This window comes from Gopherus evgoodei, chromosome 1 (genome assembly GCF_007399415.2).
Source record: "Gopherus evgoodei ecotype Sinaloan lineage chromosome 1, rGopEvg1_v1.p, whole genome shotgun sequence".
In the NCBI taxonomy this organism is placed as follows: Eukaryota; Metazoa; Chordata; order Testudines; family Testudinidae; genus Gopherus; species Gopherus evgoodei.
The window spans coordinates 286,455,575-286,479,096 of record NC_044322.1 but is presented as its reverse complement, the minus strand read 5'-3'; the positions used below and the strand labels follow the sequence as shown (position 1 = coordinate 286,479,096).

Below are 23,522 nucleotides of genomic sequence, written 5' to 3'. Positions count from 1 at the left end.
CTTCCTCAGCTCTCGTCCACTCATGCCCCTTCTCTACCTACGCTACATTGATGACATCTTCATCATCTGGACCCATGGGAAGGAGACTCTGGAAAAATTCCACCACAATTTCAACAGCTTCCACCCCACCATCAACCTCAGCCTGGACCAATCTACATGGGAGGTCCACTTTCTAGACACCACGGTGCAAATAAGCGATGGTCACATTAACACCACCCTATATCGAAAACCTACCGACTGCTATGCCTACCTTCATGCCTCCAGCTTCCATCCCGGACACATCACACGATCCATTGTCTACAGCCAAGCACTGAGGTACAACCGCATCTGCTCTAACCCCTCAGACAGAGACCAACACCTACAAAATCTCCACCAAACATTCTCAAAACTACAATACCTGCACGAGGAAATAAGGAAACAGATCAACAGAGCCAAACGTGTACCCAGAAGCCTCCTACTGCAAGACAAACCCAAGAAAGAAACCAAGAGAACTCCACCGGCCATCACATACAGCCCTCAGCTAAAACCCCTCCAACGCATCATCAGGGATCTACAACCCATCCTGGACAATGATCCCACACTTTCACAGGCCTTGGGTGGCAGGCCAGTCCTTGCCCACAGACAACCTGCCAACCTGAAACATATTCTCATCAGTAACTGCACACCGCACCATAATAACTCTAGCTCAGGAACCAATCCATGCAACAAACCTCGATGCCAACTCTGCCCACATATCTACACCAGCGACACCATCACAGGACCTAACCAGATCAGCCATACCATCACCGGTTCATTCACCTGCACATCCACCAATGTAATATACGCCATCATATGCCAGCAATGCCCCTCTGCTATGTACATTTGCCAAACTGGACAGTCTCTACGGAAAAGGATAAATGGACACAAATCAGACATTAGGAATGGCAATATACAAAAACCTGTAGGAGAGCACTTCAATCTCCCTGGCCACACTATAGCAGACCTTAAGGTGGCCATCCTGCCGCAAAAAAACTTCAGGACCAGACTTCAAAGAGAAACTGCTGAGCTTCAGTTCATCTGCAAATTTGACACTATCAGCTCAGGATTGAACAAAGAGTGTGAATGGCTTGCCAACTACAGAACCAGTTTCTTCTCTCTTGGTTTTCACACCTCAACTGCTAGAACAGGGCCTCATCCTCCCTGATTGAACTGACCTCATTAGCTCTAGCTTGCTTGCTAGCATACATATACCTGCCCCTGGAAATTTCCACTACATGCATCTGAGGAAGCGGGTATTCACCCACGAAAGCTCATGCTCCAAAACGCCTGTTAGTCTGTAAGGTGCCACAGGATTCTTTGCTGCTTCTTTTGCTTTGTCCATTTAAAAAAATTCTGATGACGTTATTTTTGAAAAGTTTGAACACCCCTAAGCTTTGGAACAGGGACTTGAAATTTGGCACCAGAGTGGCCTTTGGCAGCACAAGCCTTTTGAATCGCTGTGAACAATTGCTCAAATTTGGCCAAATTGCAAGCCTTTGGAAATCACAATTTGCACATGTACAGTGGAGACTTCTTAGATTTTAGCAGCTAAAATCTGACTACCCTAAGTATGCTCCAGCCCTGGGCTGAGCTGATTTTCCCCACAATTGCATTTCTGGCCTGCTGTGGGACATACCAGGTGTGAGTATCTGAACTGAGAGCAAGGAACCTGTCTCAGCTGGTCCTCTTCCTGGCCTTTGCAGCCTCAAGGAAAAAGCTGCCTGATCTGAATGCAGATGGCACAACAGCAGGACCGGTGGAGGGTGGGATGGGGGAGTAGATTGGGAGAAGGCTGGAAACGGGCAAAGTGGAAATTGGTACTAGAAGCTGGCAACAAGGGGAGGGAGGGTAAAGGGAAACTGGGACTGAGAGTTAGGAAGAGAGGGTTGAGATTTTCAAGGAGACTAGGACTGGAAGCTACGGGGGAAACTCGGGCTAGCTGTGTGTGGAGATTGGGAGCTGGGTGGGACCAACAGTGATTGGCTGAGGAAGGAGAATGGGAGTGAGAGAAATGGGGTGGGAGCAGACTGAATTTTTGTAATTACTTATGTCTAAGAACTTTATTCTCTCAGAGCAAAATTCAACAAGAGAAATCAGGAAAAAAGGAAACTAATAGAATCTGAAATGACTCTGTAGTGTTTTTAGTGACTCCCTGATGGAGGAGTGTGGCTGTAGTTTAAATTATTTACAGCTAAATTTGTGGCTGGAATAAGAGATGAGAGTCAGTCCAAAAGAATGAAGTTAATCCCCAATTAACCTCTGAAGACTGTGGTCATACAGGAAAGGAAAAGACAAGATGCTGAATTGCAAGTAATAATTATGATTTTGTTTGTGGAGTAAGACAATGTCAACAAGTTAAAAACAGAAAAAAGGCCATAGAGTAAACTTAAAGCTATACCCTGAAACAAAATGCCAGAAACAAAGATAAGACTTCAGAATTTGACTTGAAACTTTCTTCTCAAGTACCTAAATGGTACTAAGGACTGCCAGGAAGGCAGTGAACATACTTCAAAGATGGAAGAAGAGCAGAAGGAAAATGTCATTGTTGCCATCATGAAAGGACTGCAGACAGAAGCTAATGCAGTCATCAGAATGACAGAAACAGAAAGTGACAACCAATCAACCCGCACATCATGAAAATCCCCAATAGATTTAAAACTGGCACAAGAAGTTTCAGAAAGCCCCAAATCCCCATTTGTAGAATAGGAAATAGATCATAACAAAACCCCAACAAAGCATTGGTAAATCAGTGATAAAATTCTCTTGTGCAAAGATGGTTCCTTGGTCTCCTGTTTAGTAAAAAAAAAGGTTGAATAAGACATGTTTGTTGGAAGGGAACTGAGATTTTTCACTACTGAAATGCTGTCTGACAAGATCTGGGATTAATATTCAGTATAGGCAATGGAGTTAAAGATGGAACATTGGCTTATAAAATAAAGTTTCTTAAACACTTCAAAAGATTAGGCACATTATAAAAGTGGATATCCAATTACACTAAACTCAGGTGTATTGTCCCCTTTGTCCTATCTATCGAATAGCTTAAATTTCCTTTCCATGAACAGAAAGAGCAGCAGGAATGAGCTAGAACAGAAATGCTTGACTAACAACCACAGCAGAAAACAAATGCTCTGAGATAATCATAATTCCCAAACCACTGAATAAATGTACATCTTTGAGGATTTAACAAAATGAAGTCAAAGTTCACACCATAGGAAGTAATCTGTAATACATGACATAAAATGACTTCTGCTGCCCAGACCTTAGCCTGGCTGAGCAGAATAAAATTCTACAGAACATGTGACTAGCTAAGAATTCCAACAAATCCAACTCCCTCAATAAACTCTAACCTAATACACCTTAGGGAACCTTAATTTTAAATCTCTTTACATGCCATATGAAGGACAGAAGGAGAGATCTGATCAAACTATGATAAAATGCTCAAGAAAAAGCTTCAAGAAGATGCCACACTGAATGACAAAGTTCTCAAGAGACAGATTTATGTCTCTGGGTCATATCACTAATGGAAAAAGAAAGGTACAGCAGAGTCATCTAGTAAGTTGATCCCAGAATATAGTACACCAAGTAAAATTCAATACTCGATTCTTGGACAAAACTAGATTCTGATCAATCTGTGGATGGGTTCACACAGGTGACAGGTCCTCTCTCTCCTGTGTACCTGTTCAGGAACTGGTCAAAATCCTTTTGAGGACTACAGTTGTGGACTGCACTTCACTGCCAGTGCTCCAATGGCCACTATCTGTTGAAAATGGTGAGGATGAGAGTGAGGCCATGGACTAATCTCTTTCCTTGAGACAGCAGAGCTGACTGGACATGGAGGTGGATTTGTGCTGCACCCTCTAAAAATGGCAGAACTGTTGCTCAAGAGAATTCTGTCTGACTTTAATTGGCAACTTCCACAGAAGCGCATTAATTTTTTCATTTTTACCTGTAAATGTTGCAATGAGACCTGCTTAATACAATATATTGGGTCAAATTCTGCTCTTGGTTTTTCATAGTCTCCAAGACAGAAGGGACCATTGTGATCATCTAGTATGACCTCCTGTACAACACAGGCTACAGAATGTCCTCAAAACAATTCCTAAAGCAGATCGTTTAGAAAAAATCCAATCTTAAAACTGTCCATGATGAAGAATCCACCATGACCCTGGGTAAACTGTTCCAATGGTTAACTACTCTCACTGTTTCTAAGTGATGGAGAAACCAGCATGTTGCTTGGTAAATTGTTCCAGTGGTTATTTACTTTCACGGTTAAAAATTAATGCTGTATTTCCAGTATGAATTTGTCTAGCTGGTTATACTAATTTGGTGGAGTTGCACTGGTATAACTGAGGTACTTGACCAATTATATGGCTCTTCTAGGCAAGGAAACCTGCGTAATCAGGAGCTCACCTGTAGACGGATTCAGCTTGGATTCTTTGGTAACACTGACATTACTGTAGGTCATGTTTGTTGATCTTCCAGGTTCTGGAGAATTCAAGGAAATGCTTCTCCCAGTGGCTCTTTGAGATGGAACATAACAAGTATTTTCAGCATCCTTGTTTTGATCATTTTGTTGGCAATTTGCTTTACCTTTTGAGTTTGAAGCATGCATTGCTGCAAGGGCGAAAAACAATATTATGCTAAACTTGCTAGATGCTATTCAATGTCTGACATACTATGTCAGAGAGAAGGGCACACAGAGTATATTTACACAATGTTTTGCAGCGAGTCTCCCAACCACAATGGGGTTCCACTTGCCAGGCCAAGGGGCTTCCACCAGCATTCTAAAAATAGCTGTGGAGACAGCTCTTTGAAGTTCCAAAGCTTGGGCTGGAGCTCAGGCTCCGATGCCTAGGAAGGGGGGTGAGCTTCTAGGGACAGGGAGATATTAACTTAAAACAAATTAACCAAATGATTTCTCAAAATACCTTTGCCTGCAAACATGCTGAATGAGTTTTTTGGTTCTTCAGAAATCCATTTCTTTTTCTTCACTCCTTTAAAGTGACGCTTCTTTACTGGCTCAGTGTGACTCGTTGCTAAGGAAGAAAAATAAGAAAAATTTATTTTTTAAGAAAACACATTATTCAGTAAAATTCCCTCATTAAAGTAGTAGAGTGTTGTGGTGAATTAAAACAAGAATAATTTCCTCACATTTTACATACACTCTCTGTTGGATACAGACCTTTCTTTTATCTGCTAAATAACAATTCTGAAAACAGTAATTATAGTAAGAATATCAGTAAATATCATCCCTAAGAGCAAAATCATAATGCTTCCAAAAAGTTATGTTGATTCTGTTAGAAAAAAAAGTTCTCAACATTTTGGCAGCAAACCTCAAGCTTATTTTAGGAAACTAGGTGTTAGTAGAGTACGTAACAGATATTTCTGGCCCAAAATCTAGCTCAAAAGGTGTCCGTATGCAAGCCAAAAAATCTGAGCCAATACAACATATATTTTAAGGAGTACAGACATTTGCGGTAATCTTGTTTGAGCAGGAGGTCCTTTACAAAAGTGAGTGTGTTACACCCACAACAGAATTTTGTGCATGTTGACCCAAAACACAGCATAGCAACTATGGAACGAGCTATTATGCTACATATAACTGACCCTCATATGTCCTTGCCTTGTCAGTCAGCTGGTCTAGATGAGACATTGGTAATTATGATGCTTAACATATGAAAGAAAGGTCTCCCTCTGTGCTACATCAAGAGTAAGCAGATGGAGTAAGGGAAGGACAGAATCTCACATCCTGCATTGCATGGCAGCTATGACCCTATGTCCCCTGCTCCACTACAGGAATCCAGGGCTTTGTCTGCTCTCACATTCAGATGATCAGCATAAGCACTACCTTTTGCTCCTATCAGGTCAGGCCAAAATATAGGATAAATTAATTACTTCCACTTCAATGTATGTAGGCAGTTTCATTACTTTTTAACCTACTTATGATTTATAGCCAGAATTTGTCTTCCTATCTTTTACTTCAACAACAGAAAAATAATATGCAAGAAATGATTTGCCCACAATCACCCTATACATAAAAAACAATATATTCAGATAAGGAAATTTTGTGTTCTTCCAAACATTCTGGAATTCTGTAGTGCAAATTAGGGTCCCAATTTAGAAAGGTACTTTAGCATGTGCCTAATCTGAAATAAGAGAGTAGTTCTTAGGTAGATTTAATCAAGTGCTTAGCTGAATCAAGGCCTTATACTGGTATTCATTAGGATCCAGATTCTGTGAGATGCTACGTGCCCCCATTTCTCATCGACTTTCACTGGAATTGAGAGTGATCACCGCCTCCAAGGATTAGACCTTTGGGCTTTAGGAAGATAAAGATAATTAGCAAGCTGATACGGGTGATACTGAAGTCATTGGGAGCAAGACTGCTCTAACCCAATAAAAGTGCTTTCATCAATTAGAATGATGAAAGAAACCATATTGTTGATGGGACTTCACCAATTCACTCAAAGTGTGTGGAATATAACATATGTCATTTGGTCCTGCCTCAAGTGTCCAGTCTAATTACAAAGGAAGCAAATAATGTTTTCCAAAATTACAAAACATAAAAATAATGATTCATACCTTTCACATCTGAACGTCTGGACGTAATTAATTCTTTTTCTCCAGTTAATATTTCACTTTGCTTCCCTCCAACAAATATGCTCCTTTGTGGTACATAACAATCACCTCCTGCAAAAAATTAGAATGCATCACCAAACTATAAATAGAGACATGGTATGTCCTCATTTTAAGATAAAATTGATTGTACTGTGTTTAAAATGCAGACTGCAACCTTTTCACTTTATTCTTTTTTATCATTTAATTTGTGTTAGTTTTTGGTTAAATTCACATAAAATAGTAAGAACATAAACATGAAAAACAAATAGAAAGCAGTTATGTAAAAATGTCTTTATAAAAGTCAGAATAATGAAAAATATATTTAATATTGTTTTAATTCATACTTCTCAGTATGAACGTATGTTTCCATAATTAATTCTCCCTCTGAATTAACTCTTGATTAATCAAATACAAAGCACTAGGACAACAGGCAATAAGATATAAAACATAAAAACAAACACATACATTGCTTATAATACATACAGGACTCAGGAAAGTGATACAATTTATAAAATGCTACCAAAAACTCTATTATTACTTGCATCTGATATCTTTCTGATAAGATCACTGATTTTTTTTGCAAGAAAAATGCAGCAAAACTAATCTATCTGGACTTCAGTAAAGCATTTGACACAGTACCACATGGGAAATTATTAAACTGGAGAAGATGGGGTTTCAAAAGAAAAGAAGATAGCCAGTGCTAGGTAAACATAAATGCTTGCGGTATCCAGGTTGATTCTTAATGACTGAAATCCTGATCCTGTACTGAGATCTCTAAGCAGACTCCTATGGCTGCACAGAATTCAACTGAAAATGGGCACAAGGATCTGCCCACATGGAACAGCTTGCAGAATTGGGGCCTAGATACTTTCCCATGTGACTGTCAAAAACATAGTCTGTTCAGCTTTACTAACGATATTCTCTCAAATACACCAATTTCTGAAAGTTTAGTATACTCCTGTTATATCTGACTGTCATGCTTGTCTAAGCTGATGCTGTGTGAGCTTCTTTGCAGCCAGCATAGCTCTAAGAAACAATCTCTTTTTCAAGATTAAATTAAAATCCAATTAAGTGGAGTCACCAGACTGAAAATATTTTTTCACTATGTTACTGAGATGGGTGGAATTCAAATACAACAGTAATTTTTTTTATTAACAGCACTGAAATAAAAAGACTTTACAGAAAATACAGAAATAAATTCCATGAAAGGTATATTTGGAAATCATTTTATATACCAAAGGATATTAGATAATGAGAACACATATTTTAAAGTAATTACCTCCATTTTCAAAGGCTCCAAGATCAGCCATGGTGTTACCATCTAATGATGCTGTTACCTCTCCTTGTCTTTCTATAATATTAAACTTTGTTGGAACTGTAACACCATCACCTGGAAAGAAAGCATAGGGATTTTTTTGGCTTAGTTACGTGGAGTCAGTGCATTTGTGATAGATGAATGAGCTTGGGAGAGTAAACGAAGTTATGGATAGCACTGTGCAACATGGACATTTTTGCACACTGACTGATTTTATGGATAGACACAACTGCGAGCATTTCTGAATTATGAGCAAAAGTTCCATGAATGCTTAAAGGATTAATAGAATTAAATCTCAGAATATAAAGTTGAGGGTAAACCCCTATCTCTGACAAAGGTATTCCAAAAATACAATGTACTAAAACTTTTGAATTGATATCTGAGCAAACCATGTTTATTGCACATATATCAAATACATTTAATTGTACAGTAACTCCTTATTTAATGTTGTCCCTCTTAACGTTGTTTCAATGTTACGTCCCTGCTCAATTTAGGGAACATGCTCGTTTAAAGTTGTGCAATGCTCCCTTATAACATCGTTTGGCTGCCTGCCTGTAAGATTCTGTAGAAAAGCAGAAACTTTACAAGGGAGCATTGCACAAGTACTGCATCTCCGCCACCTCACCCTCCCTCCCAGCACTTCCCCCACCACCAAACAGCTTAGGAATTTCTGGGAGGGTGGGGCAGGAACAGGGAAGTGCTGCATCTCCGCTCCTCCTCCTCCCTCCCAGAAAGTCCTAAGCACTGCCAAACAGCTGTTTAGTGGCGCTTAGGATTTTCTCGGAGGGAGAGGGAGGATTGGGGCTTTTCTGCTCCCCCACCCCCAGTACTTAGTGTTTAGGAGTTTCTGGGAGGGAGGGGCAGGAGCGGGGAGGTGCTGCATCTCAGCTCCTCCTCCTCCCTCCCAGAAAGTCCTAAGCACTGCCAAACAGCTGGAAGAGGCGGGCCTGGAGCATTCCTGGCAGAGACCAAGCCTGTTCTTCTCCAGGGAAGCTGCCGCTGCTGCTGCTGCTGCAAAGGTGCTTCCTAGTGTCCTTGCCTGCAGCGGGCCGTGCCTGTGTGGGGTAAGCCAGGGGCACTTCCCAACCACAGTACAATAGAGTACTGTACAGTATATAATGCCTTTTGTCTGCCCCCAAAAAATTTCCTTGGAACCTAACCCCCCACATTTACATTAAATTTTATGGGAAAATTGGATTTGTTTAAAATTGTTTCACTTAAAGTTGCATTTTTCAGGAACATAACTACAACGTTAAGTGAGGAGTTACTGTACTGCAAATGATTAGCTACTTCACTTCAGCATAATTAATTTAATTCTACTTGTATTATTTCTTTCTTCAAACAATGACAGATCACCAGCACATTTTTATTCATCAGCAGATTTGGTCAAAATTCAGACCTACGAAAGGAAGTATCCTTATAGGATGCAACTGCTCCAGCCTCCTGTCAAATCCACAAAGTTCATATTCCACAGACACTTCACAGCCAGACCCAGGGAGGTGGGATCCTGTGGTGGGGGATATGGGCAGTATGCTTTAATAAATTCCCTGACTTTTGTTTTGCACAGGTCTTAACGGGAAAGATCTGCCTAGGGTTTCTGGGGCCTCAGTGGGCATTTCTACACTGCCTTTGGGAGCAGGCCTCCCAGTCCTGGTCCACAGATGTGTGGTAGATGGGCTCGTGTTAGAGCTTTAAAAATAGCTGTGTAGACATTGTAACTGATGCTGGAGCTTGGGCTCTGAAGCACTGTCTACATAGCTATGTTTAGAATGCTAACATGAGCCCACACTAACACAAGTCTGTGGACCCAAGCTGGGTGGCTCACTCCCAGATGCAGTGTAGACATACCCAATGAGATCAGATTATGGGTCCAAGTTAGTCTTGCTTTTACTAACAAATATCATAAAAGTGAACAGACCCTGACTGCATCCCAAGAAGTATAGTGAGACATTGTGATATTCATAACTGACTGCTCTGTGCAATTATAAACCTTCCTTTTCGAAGATTATGTCACTCTCCTCCCACACCACTCTCTATGACTTAATCATTGGTTTAGAATATATTTCCTTAACCTCTCCTTAAATGTTCTCCTTTCCACTTTAATGAAGTCATTTGGATGCTGGGTAATGTAACTTATGCACTGTAAGTACATGAAATACACATTACACGATTCCTGTGAACTGCCACCACACACAGGCTATAGGAGAGGTGCAAAGGGGTTAATATTATAGCTACTCAGATCACGACTGATGTTTATGAATATAACCTATGGCATTTCTAAGGGCCTATCACTGTGATATCTAAGCTCTTGAATACCCATTAGAAATACCTCCTCAAAAGTACTTTAATGAAAATACCTATACTCTCAAGACAGAATTCGCAGCATATTGTGCAGAGAAACTATTTTTCTCTCTCTTCACGCTTATTAAAAAGGTTAAACTGGTAAAAAACAGAGGTCCAAAAAGATCATATTTTTACCAACTAATATTATCTCAGATTATCTCTGTCTGAACCAAAATAATATACTCTCTTTCACTCTGCAGTTCTTCATTATTGTTCACTATCTTCCTGCTTCAATTTTCTTTTTATGTAACTGTAGATTCAGATGGTTATCCATGAAGTTTTCTATTTTGTTATAAACAAGTTTATGTCAATGATATATGTGCTACTAATGCTAACATCTCACTTCTTTCTCAAATACTTTAATGGCCAACCCACTAATTACATTAATGTCTGGGAATGTTCAGAGCATAAATCACTCTGTTAAGAAGCAGCAATACTATCACCTATTATAATAACAAAAGCTAACATTGATTTTTGCAGGCATACCACCTGGCTAATGGGGAAAAAGAAAAATTCTTTAAAATCTTGAGTGGAATAAATGTTCATTAATTCATATCCCCTGGAGCTCAGATGTACTGTAGCAGGCCCAATAAAAAAAGAGATTGTAACCTTATTTCAAAAGATATTAGAAGACAAATTGTAGCAGAGATGCATGCCATGGAGTTCAGGAAAGTACAAGATGTTAACCTTGGTTCTACTCAATTGACCTGGCCTTATTTCATTATGCTATAGTCAATGCAGGTGTCCCATCCTCATCATCACCATGTCTATGCTGTTTCCATTTAATTAAAAAGGTCACAAAAATATTTCTATTGCTTTTATTTTGTATAATTCTTTTTTTTCTAAGTTTGCAAAACCTAATATTTGGATCTAAACTACCTGATAGTGTCTTTCTGTCTAATTACATATACTGTATATAAATATTATCCTTGAAGTGAAAAGCATTACCACTCAAGTACTTACCTTCCTGTAAGTCTCTGCCAGTTTCCATGGTTTTCAATAGCTCATTATCCAGTGTTGAAGACATGATTTTTGTTGACTGGTTCTCCTGAGGAGTCTGAATTCTGTAATATTCTCCTACTCATGCCCCCCAAAAGAAAGAAAAAATTGTCTTTACTTATTGATTATATTAATATTTTTAAAATAATCAATAATTAGATATTTACCAGATTTATAACACATCTCCTTTATTGCTTTTTCTTCCTCAATGTCTGCCGGAGTCTTTGTCAATAAATAAGAGGCATCTGTAGGAAATATTTTTAAAAGCGAAAACTATACCTAAGTACAGACACCTCAGGATTTGTTAATGCACTATTCTTAAATATAAACAATTTCATTATAAAATTAAGTAACTTTTTTTCCCCTTTCCTATTGCCAGTGAATCCCAGCCCTCTGCTTTCCGGACAGAAAAATTATTGCTTATTGACAGATACTTTTATGACCAATATTGTCTTACAATGAAAGTCAAAAGGTTTACCATTACTGGTGTTTATTTGAGACGTTGATTAAATTAAAAATAATTCAAAAGCCTTTCTTCAGTCCTCTCAAAACAACCATACAATCACGCATAAAAGGAAGTGATCCTGAGTAGGCAACTAAATACTATTGAATGACCTGTTCTCTGATAGGCTATCTGGGGACGCACTGAGCATATTTTGCACATTTATAAAACACTTGGCTAAAACCTTGTCTTCACAAGGAAGCTGCACAGAAATAATTAACTATTTGTTTGTGATCCAATTTAGGCAGCTGAGTGCAAACCCATGTGTGGACACTCTTATTTCAGTTTAAGAGTGATTTAGTTCAGTAGCTCAACCAAAATAAGACTGTCTACATAGGGGTGAGAAATAAAACTGATTTAAATTACAGTGGTGCAACTCTCTTACGTAGACAAGCCCTGTGGCTATGATCCTAGCCCTAGGTATGCAACTATATGCAAGCAGCCTCTTCAGAAAGATAAGTACACACTAAGAATAGGGGTAATTTCAGGGGCAGGTGTAGTCCATGAGGTTTGTAGAACAGCAAGCATGGAAATGATTTTAGGCTAGATAGAACTCTAAATCTTCTTGTTTGGCATAAAAATTACATCATCTCTGAATTGCTGCAGATACTTTACATTCTCAACTAAATGCCACCTAGCAACAGCTAACATGTTTCTTGTTAAAGCTAAAGCACAAAATGAAATTAGCATCCTGATCAAACCTATACAGTGATAAATCTAAGAGTTTTGGGAGAAATCAAAAAACCTTTTCAATGAGTAAAATGGTCATTTAAATTACAGATGGAGCCAAATAAGTCTGAACATCCCTGAACTTTGAGGAAGTCTGTATCTGTATCTGAATTGTTGTATTTCAATGCCATGTGAATTGTGGCACTTGAATCCATTTCTAATTAAGGAAAAATAGTATTTGAATTATATCAGTAAGAAAAAAAATAGATATTAGATATTTTGAAAGTTTATTGATGAGAGTCTACATTTACTGTGTTCTGTACAATAAAATAAAGATAATTATAAAATAAGTTGTAACAAGGTTATTCCCAAATATTTGACTTCTTTCCTCAAAAATGGCATGATTGTTGAAAACAGCCAAAAATCTGTTGGCAACCATTTTGCAAATTATTTGAGAAAATCCATTTTAGTTTCAGATTTCAGAAAATAATCATATTTACAGTTCTCCTCTTCTTCCTCATCCTCTTCCTCCTCCAGGCTGATGTTTATGATCAGTGGAGGATGAATGGGTCTTAAAACGCTTTCTTGACCTTTTAGGGGTTCTTGAGTGTGGGCAGGATGCAGAGTTCCTTCTTGAACTTCCTTTTGGAGTGTGGCATCTATAGGAAAGTACATGAAGTTCAGTCTGTTAATAAGGCTCTGAAACACCAACATCAGGTTCTGATCAGTTTGTTATACATTTGAAATCATAATCCAAACTGTGTCTTTTAGGCACTGTACTGGGAAGGAGGTTGGCAGAAATGTGTCTCCACAGCAGAAGGAACATGGGGAGACATAGTGACTCAGCGACACACAGTGCCTCCCAGAGATTTTCAGCATGCAAGGATAACACATCATTGCACCAGCCCTGAGTAGGAAATAGCATACAGTGGCTGGCTATCTCTTCTGGCTGGTGTGTGTATGGGGAGATATAAATAACTTTGCCAACTCCTGTCCCTTTTTAGGGGCATGTCTACACTGCCTGGGCTCTGGCTCAGGCCCAAATCTCCCTTCATCTGCACACAATTCTGTCTAACTCTATCCAAACCCCAGGATCCCACAGGAATGGATGATTCAAGCCTGAGTCCAACAGAGGCTTTGGCCCAAACTCCATTGTTTTGCATTGTGGATGCAGCTCAGGCCCAGGCCCCCCAGATTCAAGTCCTAAGAGTCCACCAACTCCATCTCATAACCCCATGGACAGTGTCCTTTGTCTTTCCTATCCCAAGACTGGCCAATCGACTCCTGGTTCAAATACAACCCTCTTGGTTCAAATGCAACTGCTCAGCATTTAACCCTTCCATTTTATTCTGCCCACTGAGCTGCAAGAAGAGTGAGCCATCTTCTGCATTTGTAATGGTCACCGCCATCAAGAAGTCTTTTTCCAAGTGTGCTGCTAGCTGGTCATGGGAGCACCACCGCATTTTGCTTAATCTCTGGTGCAATGTGAGCAAACAGCTCAACTTTCGCAAGAATTCCAAGAATGAGCATGTATACCAGCTAATAGTGAAGAAGCTGGCAGTGCTGGGGATTCACTGGACCAGGGACCAGTGCAGGGAGCAGATTAAGCAGTTCAAGACCAACTCCCGGAAAGCTAGGGATGAGAACTGGATCTCTGGGAACTCCCGGTCATCCTGCCAATTTTACAAGGAGTTTGACCAGGTGGTGGGTACTGTGCTGAGCACTGAGCCATCAGTGCTTTATGGTCAGTCAGGAGGGGAACCTTCTCACCCCTGAATACAGTATAGGATTAAAAGGGAACCAGCAAGTGCTGGCTGAAGCTGCCCAAGAGACTTTTGTACCCAGACCAGTCTCCCAGAGCAGCTGTAGCACATTCTGGGTCCCTACTCCGAAGAACTTTTTGATGCTTCTCTGGAAGAGCTGTCTACCATGGAACCGGCATCAGAAACACAAGAGGAAGAAGCCTGGTAAGTTTCTGGATCCATGTTTGTTATTATTAATATAGGGGTGGGAATGATTTCCAGTTTATGGGAAGGATTTCCAGATTATTACCCAATGCAAAATATATTGCAAGCTCCAGGCAGCAGTATGTATCTGCTAATGGGGGATTGTGAAGAACACAGCAAGCCACAGTAATACAGACAGCATTGATGATGCTGGAATCCTAAAGTGTCTGTAAACAGCACCAGTGGGATTTCAATCTGCTAAATGCACATTCAACCACCATTCCACAGATATTCAGAGTGTAACTAAACCTTCTTTTGCTAGGGACTCTTATCATGATATGGTTTCATAAGCAAAAGAAAAAGGGGTTACACTGGATACTCTAAAATAACAGTGGGGATAGTAACTCCATTTATGACAATGTCATTTGGTGGGAATAATGTCCCAACCTGTCCATGAATGTAGATTCCCGATCAGCGGAAAACCCTGGCATCACGAATTTTTCCAGTGCAGCCCACACTGGTGTCCATAAATCAGCCTTTGTGGTCCACTAGGGCCTGCATAATAATGGAGTAGAACCCTTTGCAGTTTATGCACTCATGTACTCCTTGAGGAGGTCAAACTGTGGGCACATGAGTCCCATCAATGGCCCTGGCACAGTGTGGAAATCCCATTCTCTTAAAACCAGTAATTACTTAAGGGATATTTGTTTATGCCCACCACCTCTGGGTAAATCACATGCCTGACTGTCCCTGAAACCTCTGTGACTGCTTTACACATGGTTGACTTTTCAATGCTGAACTGGTTAGCAACAGACTTGTAGCAGCCTGTGGTAATCAGGTTGCAGACTATTATAGCAGCCCACTTCTGGACCAGTATGGCTGCCCTCATGCGTGTCTTTATGCTGGAGTGTAGGTGTGAGCTGCTCAAAAAATTCCAGAAATGTAGCTTTCTTCATGCAAAAGTTCTGGACCCACTACTGGTCATCCCAGGTCTGCATGACGAGGTGATCATACCAGTCTGTGCTTGGGCTACTGCTTCAGAAGCTCTGGTCTACATGGGGGGAATCACCAGCTACAGCAAGAGTTGTGAGCAGCATCAGCCAGTTTGATTCTTCGATGTTTGTATCATCCTCCTCTTCCATCAGGCACCTTTAGTAGGTCAGAAACCACCTACAGAACATTCACCAGCATCTCATGGATGCTTTGCCTGTTTTCTGAAACAGGCTTGGCAAGATCTATTGCTAACTTGGCAGACTGCGACAACTTCCTGTAACGTGTGAGGTGGACAGTGAACTTTTCCCTCACTGCAACACTAACCAGGGGCTGGAGTGGCTACAGCTGCGGAGGGCACTAGGATGCCTGAGAAACAGTGGTTTGACTCGGGACTGAGTATTGCAGTGTGGAGCCCACGATTTGCAGCCCAGGTCAAAAATTCTAAACTTAGGGTCAATATGCAGTGTGGATGCCAAGCCCTGGATTTGTTTGTAATATTTAATGACCTGCTCTCCCAAAGACATCCGGAAGCACTGTTGGTAAGAGGAAATCCTACTCCACCATTGAACAAAGCTTCCTATTTAATGACACCATGTGCATCCAGCTGTGGATCATCTGTGAGTTTAGAAATTATACTTTCTAATAGCTCTTCCAAGCTGCACTCTCATCCATAATTTGGTATGCTTTTTCAATTGTTATTCTAAAAACAGAGCTTCCTTTGCTAAGTCTTTCATGGGTTGCTCAGTGCACCATAATGTGTTTGGCTTGCACATGTGTCATCATGTACAGTACGCACTGGACACACTCCCATGAAATAGACAGCTCTGGCAAAGTCTGCACTCAGCTTAAGTTAGATTTGTCTCACGGACAGAAAAGAACTCCCCCCATTAGGCTACATTTTCTTTGTTCCTATTCTTCTGGAACAAAACTGAAGCCTTTTGTCAATGCCTGTCCCATCACTATGCTTGGAAATAGGCCACATGATAGTCCATGTTAATGTGACACCACTATAATGATCAGTAATGATCTAAATTATTGAGAAAATATTAAGTTGTAATTTTTTTTGCAAATTAGTATATATTAATGTGTTTAATATGCATATTAAAGTAGTTTATAAAAGTCTAGAGTCATACATGAGTCAAATATGAACTGAAAATTCATCAGACATGTATTGTTTAAGGGCTACATAACACTCCCACTGAAGTTATTATTCCACTGACTTCAGCATGAGCCCAATATATTTAGCATCCATATTGATCCAAATGTTGACCTCAGTCAGTAGGGCCAGTGACACATTCACTGACACTATTCCATTCTATGAACTTAAGTTGGTCTTCAATATTTTGCCTTAAGGCTACAGTCACTTTTCTTGGTTTACAGATCCATAAGAGGGACACTGAAACAACTTATTCCACAATATACAACCTTGTATTCTTTAAGAATATCATATGCAGTAGCTTTGGCTTCAAAGTCTGGATGTGCATACATGGTGATCCCAATCCTGAAGACCTAACTCAGGCAAAACTTCATTTTGCTTTAGGAAGGGTTGAAAAAGTACTAGCCATTTTTCCAGAAATAGTCTGGATTTCTGGAAATCAGAGAGTAAAAGAGAAATCATAATTAAGAAGTATTTGCTTCACATATTCTCTCCCTAACCCCATCCCCACGTGCCCAGCCTGAAAGACTTAATTGAAGTCAATTAAGGGGGTAAAACACTTGAAAGTGACTTGAACACATGATGCAACATTAGAAATTATTTTTTTAACTGTCTCCAAATGAGGGCCATTTCATACATATGACATTTAAAATTTCCCTGACTTGGTGTGATGTCCCATCATAGACTGCTGGTGACATCACACCCAGCAAAGAACCTTTTTCTTTTAAAATATTGCCTAGGTTTCTAAACTTTTTCATTATTTTATGAATAGTAAAAACAATAAAAAAATAGTAAACATTCTGAGTAAACCAAAATATGAAAAAGTAAATGTTTGTAGGTGTTGGTTTTTGTGAACATTTTATTGCCATTCTTATCTGCTAAATCTAATCTGTCCTTCATTTTGAGATTTTCATCACCACAGTTTCTATGCACTAACTCTCTTCCCCACCTCAGCTGTTTAATAATTGAAGGCAATTGATGGAATCTAAAATTTATCTTTACTTAGCTAGCCTGTATTCGCAAGGGCAGAAATCAATTCTCTCTCATTTCATTTGTTCATTGTATTTTAATTTCTGGAGTAGCATACACCATGTTGTGGTCACTGTGAATGCTGTGTTTTACACCAGGAAAAGGCTTGCATAGATTCTCTCTGGTTCACTGAAACTATGAGGCAGTTGTCTCAGAAACATTCTCATTTGGCAAAGCTAACCATTTAATCAACATCTAATTACTTGCTCCATTACTGAATGGAATCTTAAAATAAAAAGTTTTCCACTCAGCCAGAACCCCACTTTGAAAACACAGTGGTCTCCCAAATGCCAAGAGATGCTGTGAAACCGATGCAGGAAGATGAGTTCTTATTTTTATATTGACATTTGGCTGGTTACCTGCTTTGAACTTATATGTGAGAAATACTTACATACCCTCACCCTCTTCAGATGTATAAATTAGATCATTTGTATCAGGAATGTGAGCAAAACAGCCAGCAGTTGCCAGGAGAGGAGAAAAAAATTGATTATTTCTTTCTATATTGAGATCAGTAGATCATTTCCACAGATGGAATAGATTATTTCAAATGTTGTTTTAGAAGGCTTACTTGATTTGTATGTACGTAAGGGAGTGGGGGAAAATTGAAAAGGATAGTGATGTATGATTAACCAATGAATCATGGCCATGCAGTAATGTACAGTATACATTCTTCTGAAATTCTGAATGCATAAATGACCCCAAATGAATACTATATGCTGTGAAGTACTGCACTGCTTTAACATTCAGCTCCTGTGTTTGAGTGAAGCCCTGAAGACACTTCACTGTCAGTGAAGAGGCCATTACGTATTTGGAAGTGGGTGAGTGGGTGTTAGCAAGGCCTAAAGCTTTCCAGAGGTAGTAAAAAATACAGGGATTTCCTATAACACAAACTCTTCAAACTAGATTTGACTGCTTATACACAAATCACTGCCTCACATGATTGTCATTCAGCACATCAAGGATACACACAGCGTTAAAATGTTACAGTGTATAATTTTTCACTTGTGAGACAAATGGATTAAAATTTGAGTTACTATTCAGTACATCAGCTTTGATGTAACTGTTACCTACAGACATTCTTAACACAATGGCCAAAGAAATTCCTAGGGGAACCCTAGTCAAACATAATCATTAAGTCCTTTACTAACCTTGACTTCAGATCATATTCCACCCAATCTGCAATGCTGTCGTTCTTCACCTAAAAGGTTTATAACAACACTAGAAGCAGCCAATATATTTTTAGCATACCTATTTCAATGTGCAAATTATTGAGAAAATAGTTTTACTCACTGCTACTAGGTGGCAAAAAAAGTCCATTTATATTACGAGGTTTGCTATGATGGAAGACACAACTGATCCTCACACAGCCTAAAGGCTGTGTTTCCCAGAAACACGAGATTCTGGTGTATTTTTGCTACGGGAAAAATAAAAAAGGTACAGTTTTTAGATATGATGATTATACCAAACAACAAAAAATAATGGATGGAACACTGATTAGTACCATATATCAGTTAAAAAAGAAGAAATATGGTATTGTTGTGAAGGCATAGGACTAGGATACATGAGGCCTGATTCTGATCTTTTACAACAGTGTAAATTAGGAATTTCTTCACTGAGATCAATGGAATTATAATGGTGTCGGACCAGAATCAAGGTAATGGATTCTACTCCTGGCTCTGCTACAGACTTTCTGAGATGTTTAGAGAAAAACATTAATTTTCTAATACCCCAAATTCACTTAATTTTTGTGTCTCAGGGCTTGTCTATTTGAACAGTTAGTGTGCAGCAAGCTGAGGTGTAAATCTATCTAACATTAGTGTGCAGCACACTAACTGTACATGTGGACCCTGCTACCAAACATTAAAAGTTGCATAATGTGCTTTGATCTACTCTGCTTTGAAATGGGAACAGAAAAAAGTGAACTAGAGAACTTTTAGTTTGTGGTGAGTCCACATGGGTAGTTAGCGTGCATCACACTAATATGAGGTAGACTTATTCCCGCACTCACTGTGCACTAACTGTTCATCTAGACAAGCACTTGGTTTCCTTATTTGTAAAATAGGGTAATAATGCCTACCTCACAGGCATGTTGTGAAACTAAATACATTCATGCTTGTAATATGCTTTGAGATCCTTGGATAAAATCTGCTGTATAAGTCCAAAGTATTACATTTTTATTATTTTATTATAAAAAGCATATTATTAATTATTATTATGAAAGGAAAATCAGAAAAGCAATTAATATCCAGTGACTGACTTTGAATCAATACAAGTTTTAAAGCTTGTAGTGCATGCTAGCCACGGACTTAGGGGGTGGGGGGCAAAAAGCTTGTATCTGGGTGCCACAAGGTCTTCATATTTGAATATGAACTTGGGTGTCAGATGTGAAGTTTAAAAGAAGAGAGGGTCAGTTTTGCTTTAAGAATGAGTGTACTTCAAGAAACTTATCTACCTGTATTTCCATATGTCTAAAACGGCAAAGCTGATGTGAACATCTTCCCTCTCTCCATAACGAGCATACAATCTCACTGCCAAGGGCTTTTTCACAGTGACGGAATCGGCACTTGGAACCCTAACACAGAAAAAAGGCAAGTCAAAGTTGTATCATGTTAGATTCATCAGTAGTTGGTTTATATCTTCTTTATTAATGAGGAAGTGGACAATGCACTAGTCTGTATAGCACAGTATTATTGCTGAGACAACAGACCTGCAAGCAACAGAAAAAAATTAGGACCCGATTCACAGATGCTAGGGTAGCTCCACTATGCCCAATTCTGCCTCACAGGTAAAAATTCCAAGCCAATGGGAGTTACACCTGTGTGGTTGAGGGAGAAAAGGCCATTGGGCTCAATGGAACTGCTACTGATTTATGCTAGTGTAAATGGGGGAAAATAATGTCCTGTTACTGTCACATGAATTATGCCATAATTGCTTTGTCCAATTTAGTTAAAATACCTGAAGATATGGGGCTCCCATTACTTACGAACTTGGGAGACTATTCCACAGTCTACTGGGGTATTACTATTTTCCTGATATTTGAACTAAATTTGTCTTTCCCAGCTCTATCCCTTTACTCCTATTTATATCCCTGGATCACCCTAAGCAATTCCTCACCCTCCTTGTTGTTTATACCGCTCTCAGATATTAGCAAATGTTAACATAAGTCTCCCGTAGTAATCACTAAGCAAACTACATAGATGTTATTCTTTCAGTACCCTATTCTCCACTACATAACAGCTATGCTCAGAGGTAGTGAGCAGTGGCAGTCACAGGAAGCTGGCTGCTGCTCAGCCCCAGCCAACGTCAGAATTGCAGGGGGCATTTTCTAACATCCACAGCTAGTGTAAGGCCTATAATGGGGCTTAAGAAAGCAGGAGATCAGGTTTAGAGAAGCTCAGCTCAACCACACCCCCCACGCCAGCCCCAGTCATCAAGTAACACAGCTCTTTCCTCATCCTTACAGCAGGGATATCGGGGCAGCTGGTGTTATGCAGCACAAAGTAAATTTAGCAGATTAAGAGACTGACCCTGGATCTTCTCTCATAAATCAAACATTCCAGCTACTTAATCATTTTGTTCTCTTCCTTTGATTCCATCCAGATGATCAATATCTTTCTGGTTCTGAAGTGCCCACCACTACATGCAGTCTTATAGATGTAGTTTCACTACTTGGGAGCATGGAGTGGTATGATGAATACTACTTAAATGCTCTTGTGTTAGCTAGTTGTCCGGGTTAAATTTCATTTTATTTTCTTTCTGTTATTTCTCTACCATTTCTGGGTAGTAACATCTGTGAATTTTAATACCATTTACTCCTCTTTTCAGAGCATTATAAAATACATTAATTATAATAGGGCCAAGGGATACCGTCTGTAAAATGTACTACTTTATTAAATAAAATCACTGCAGCTGGCCAGACTGGTAACATATGTTAAGGATTTGTACTGAAAGTAAAACCTATTCACTAAGGTTCTAATCCTGCAAATGGATGTACTAACATGGACTTCTGCATCACCCCATTGACTTTGCGTATTGGACCCATTCTCACAAGCACTTCTTCAAAGGGTGATAACATCAAGAATGATGTGATTTCAAAAAAGCAGTATGAAGGAAAGTCAGGTAGTCACACTATCAATACCAGGCAAAGTTCCTGTTGTCTAACAAATTTATAAATGTTATTTATCACAGGTTATAAAAATGTTGTTTAAATGAAACAGAAGTGTGTTGAGTGATCTTTATGTAGTGTTTACAAAAGTCCACCTTACACAGTGCACATTTTTCATGAATTAAACCCCTTTAGAGTGTGAGCTTGATTTTCAGAACTAATGAGCACCCACAAATCAATCTGAGGTGAATGGAAACTGTGAGTCCTCATCACCTCTCAAAATCAGGACCTATGTGTGTGTCAAATATACACGTATGGAGACACACACAGAGTGACATATACATCAGTATATAAAGAAGAGACGTAAGTTCAGACTAAAAGAATGAGGTGTACTTGTGGCACCTTAGAGACACACACAGAGTGACATATACATCAGTATATAAAGAAGAGACGTAAGTTCAGACTAAAAGAATGAGGTGTACTTGTGGCACCTTAGAGACTAACAAGTTCAAACTATAAACTCCTCCTTACAGCAGGAAAATTAAAGATGCAAACCACTGTAAATTCTACAATATTTACCTTTATGCAGGTGGAATAAAAATAGAAATAGCAGTCATTCCCAACTTCTGCCATTGTCACCTCTTGTACTTCTACTCCACTGTCTTTATATAAGAAGGGTATAAATGTACAGGTAAGAACTACCAATGTGTACGGAAACAAAACTCCTTTTTCTGAAGACAGTGGTTTTCAGGATCTAAGCTCTATTTCCTTTTAAAAACAGACCTTCAATTATAGTATATCTCGAAATTATATTTAAACTAATTACAAATCAGACGGTACCTTCTCCAGGTTTGCCAAAGTGATGAAACATTGAAAGTGGTTGCTAGTCAGTGCACAAATTCAAACTTCCAGAATTTCTCTCATTGTTACTTTAGTTCTTATGACATCATCACAAATGACATCACATGACCATTTAGACTGGGACTGCTCACTTATTTTCATTGCTGTTGAGTAAAATAGAAAAAAATGAAGTTGTTCTAAGTAGTCTATTATCCTAATGTTTCTTGGATTCAAAACAGATTGAAACATAATTCACATGAGTTAGAGAATACAGAACAGGGGCAGGCAACCTACGTCACATGTGCCAAAGGCGGCACGCAAGCTGATTTTCAATGGCACTCACACCGCCCAGGTCCTGGCCACCAGACCGGAGGGCTCTGCATTTTAATTTAATTTTAAATGAAGCTTCTTAAACATCTTAAAAACCTTATTTACCTTACATACAACAAGAGTTTAGTTATACGTTATGGACTTATAGAAAGAGACCCAAAAAACGTTAAAATGTCTTACTTAAAGCGAAACTTTAAATTAGAGTGAATAAATGAAGACTCTGCCCACCACTTCTGAAAGGTTGCTGATCCCTGATATAGAATACTCACATAACTGTTTGATGCAGGAACATGTATAGTTTGTAGCCGTATGGACCTCAGGATATTAGAGAGACAAGTTGGGTGAGGTAATATATTTTATTGGACCAACTTCAGTGGGTGAGAGAGACAAGTTTTTGAGCCACACAGAGCTTGCAAGTTGCAAAATGCAAGGTGGAACAGATTATTTAACATAAGTAGTTATTGTAAGGGACCATTGAAGGCAGAGTGGCCCATTAACACGGCTGCAGTCATAGGAAAAAGGAGAGGGAGTTAGTGGGTTACAGATTGTTGTTTGGCCAGTGACTGCAGGGGTGCTAACGGACCCCCATCTCCCATGCCAGTAGATTTGGGCTTGTAAGGCTCAGACTAAAGGGCTGTTGAATTACTGTGTAGAAACCT

General features: G+C 39.4%; 1 protein-coding gene across 4 annotated transcripts in view; it reads right to left on the bottom strand.

The window, feature by feature from the left end:
* The window catches only part of C1H12orf50 (chromosome 1 C12orf50 homolog), a 32,496-nt gene extending 9,250 nt beyond the window's left edge, over positions 1–23,246 (bottom strand). Inside the window, exons 1-12 of one of the 4 annotated variants that reach the window (XM_030548593.1) lie at positions 23,133–23,246; positions 22,534–22,697; positions 20,041–20,160; positions 18,879–19,002; positions 12,965–13,123; positions 11,461–11,538; positions 11,258–11,371; positions 9,351–9,458; positions 7,916–8,026; positions 6,601–6,708; positions 4,947–5,054; positions 4,429–4,632 (exon numbers count right to left, since the gene is read on the bottom strand). In XM_030548593.1, coding sequence (XP_030404453.1) covers positions 4,429–4,632; positions 4,947–5,054; positions 6,601–6,708; positions 7,916–8,026; positions 9,351–9,458; positions 11,258–11,371; positions 11,461–11,538; positions 12,965–13,123; positions 18,879–19,002; positions 20,041–20,052 — 1,126 coding nt within the window. In that variant the 5' untranslated portion in view covers positions 20,053–20,160; positions 22,534–22,697; positions 23,133–23,246. Of the gene's footprint in view, positions 1–4,428; positions 4,633–4,946; positions 5,055–6,600; positions 6,709–7,915; positions 8,027–9,350; positions 9,459–11,257; positions 11,375–11,460; positions 11,539–12,964; positions 13,124–18,878; positions 19,003–20,040; positions 20,161–22,533; positions 22,698–23,132 lie in introns of all 4 variants that reach the window. The other 3 variants (XM_030548595.1, XM_030548594.1, XM_030548596.1) reach the window with 3 other exon arrangements.
* Positions 23,247–23,522: the final 276 nt, after the last annotated feature.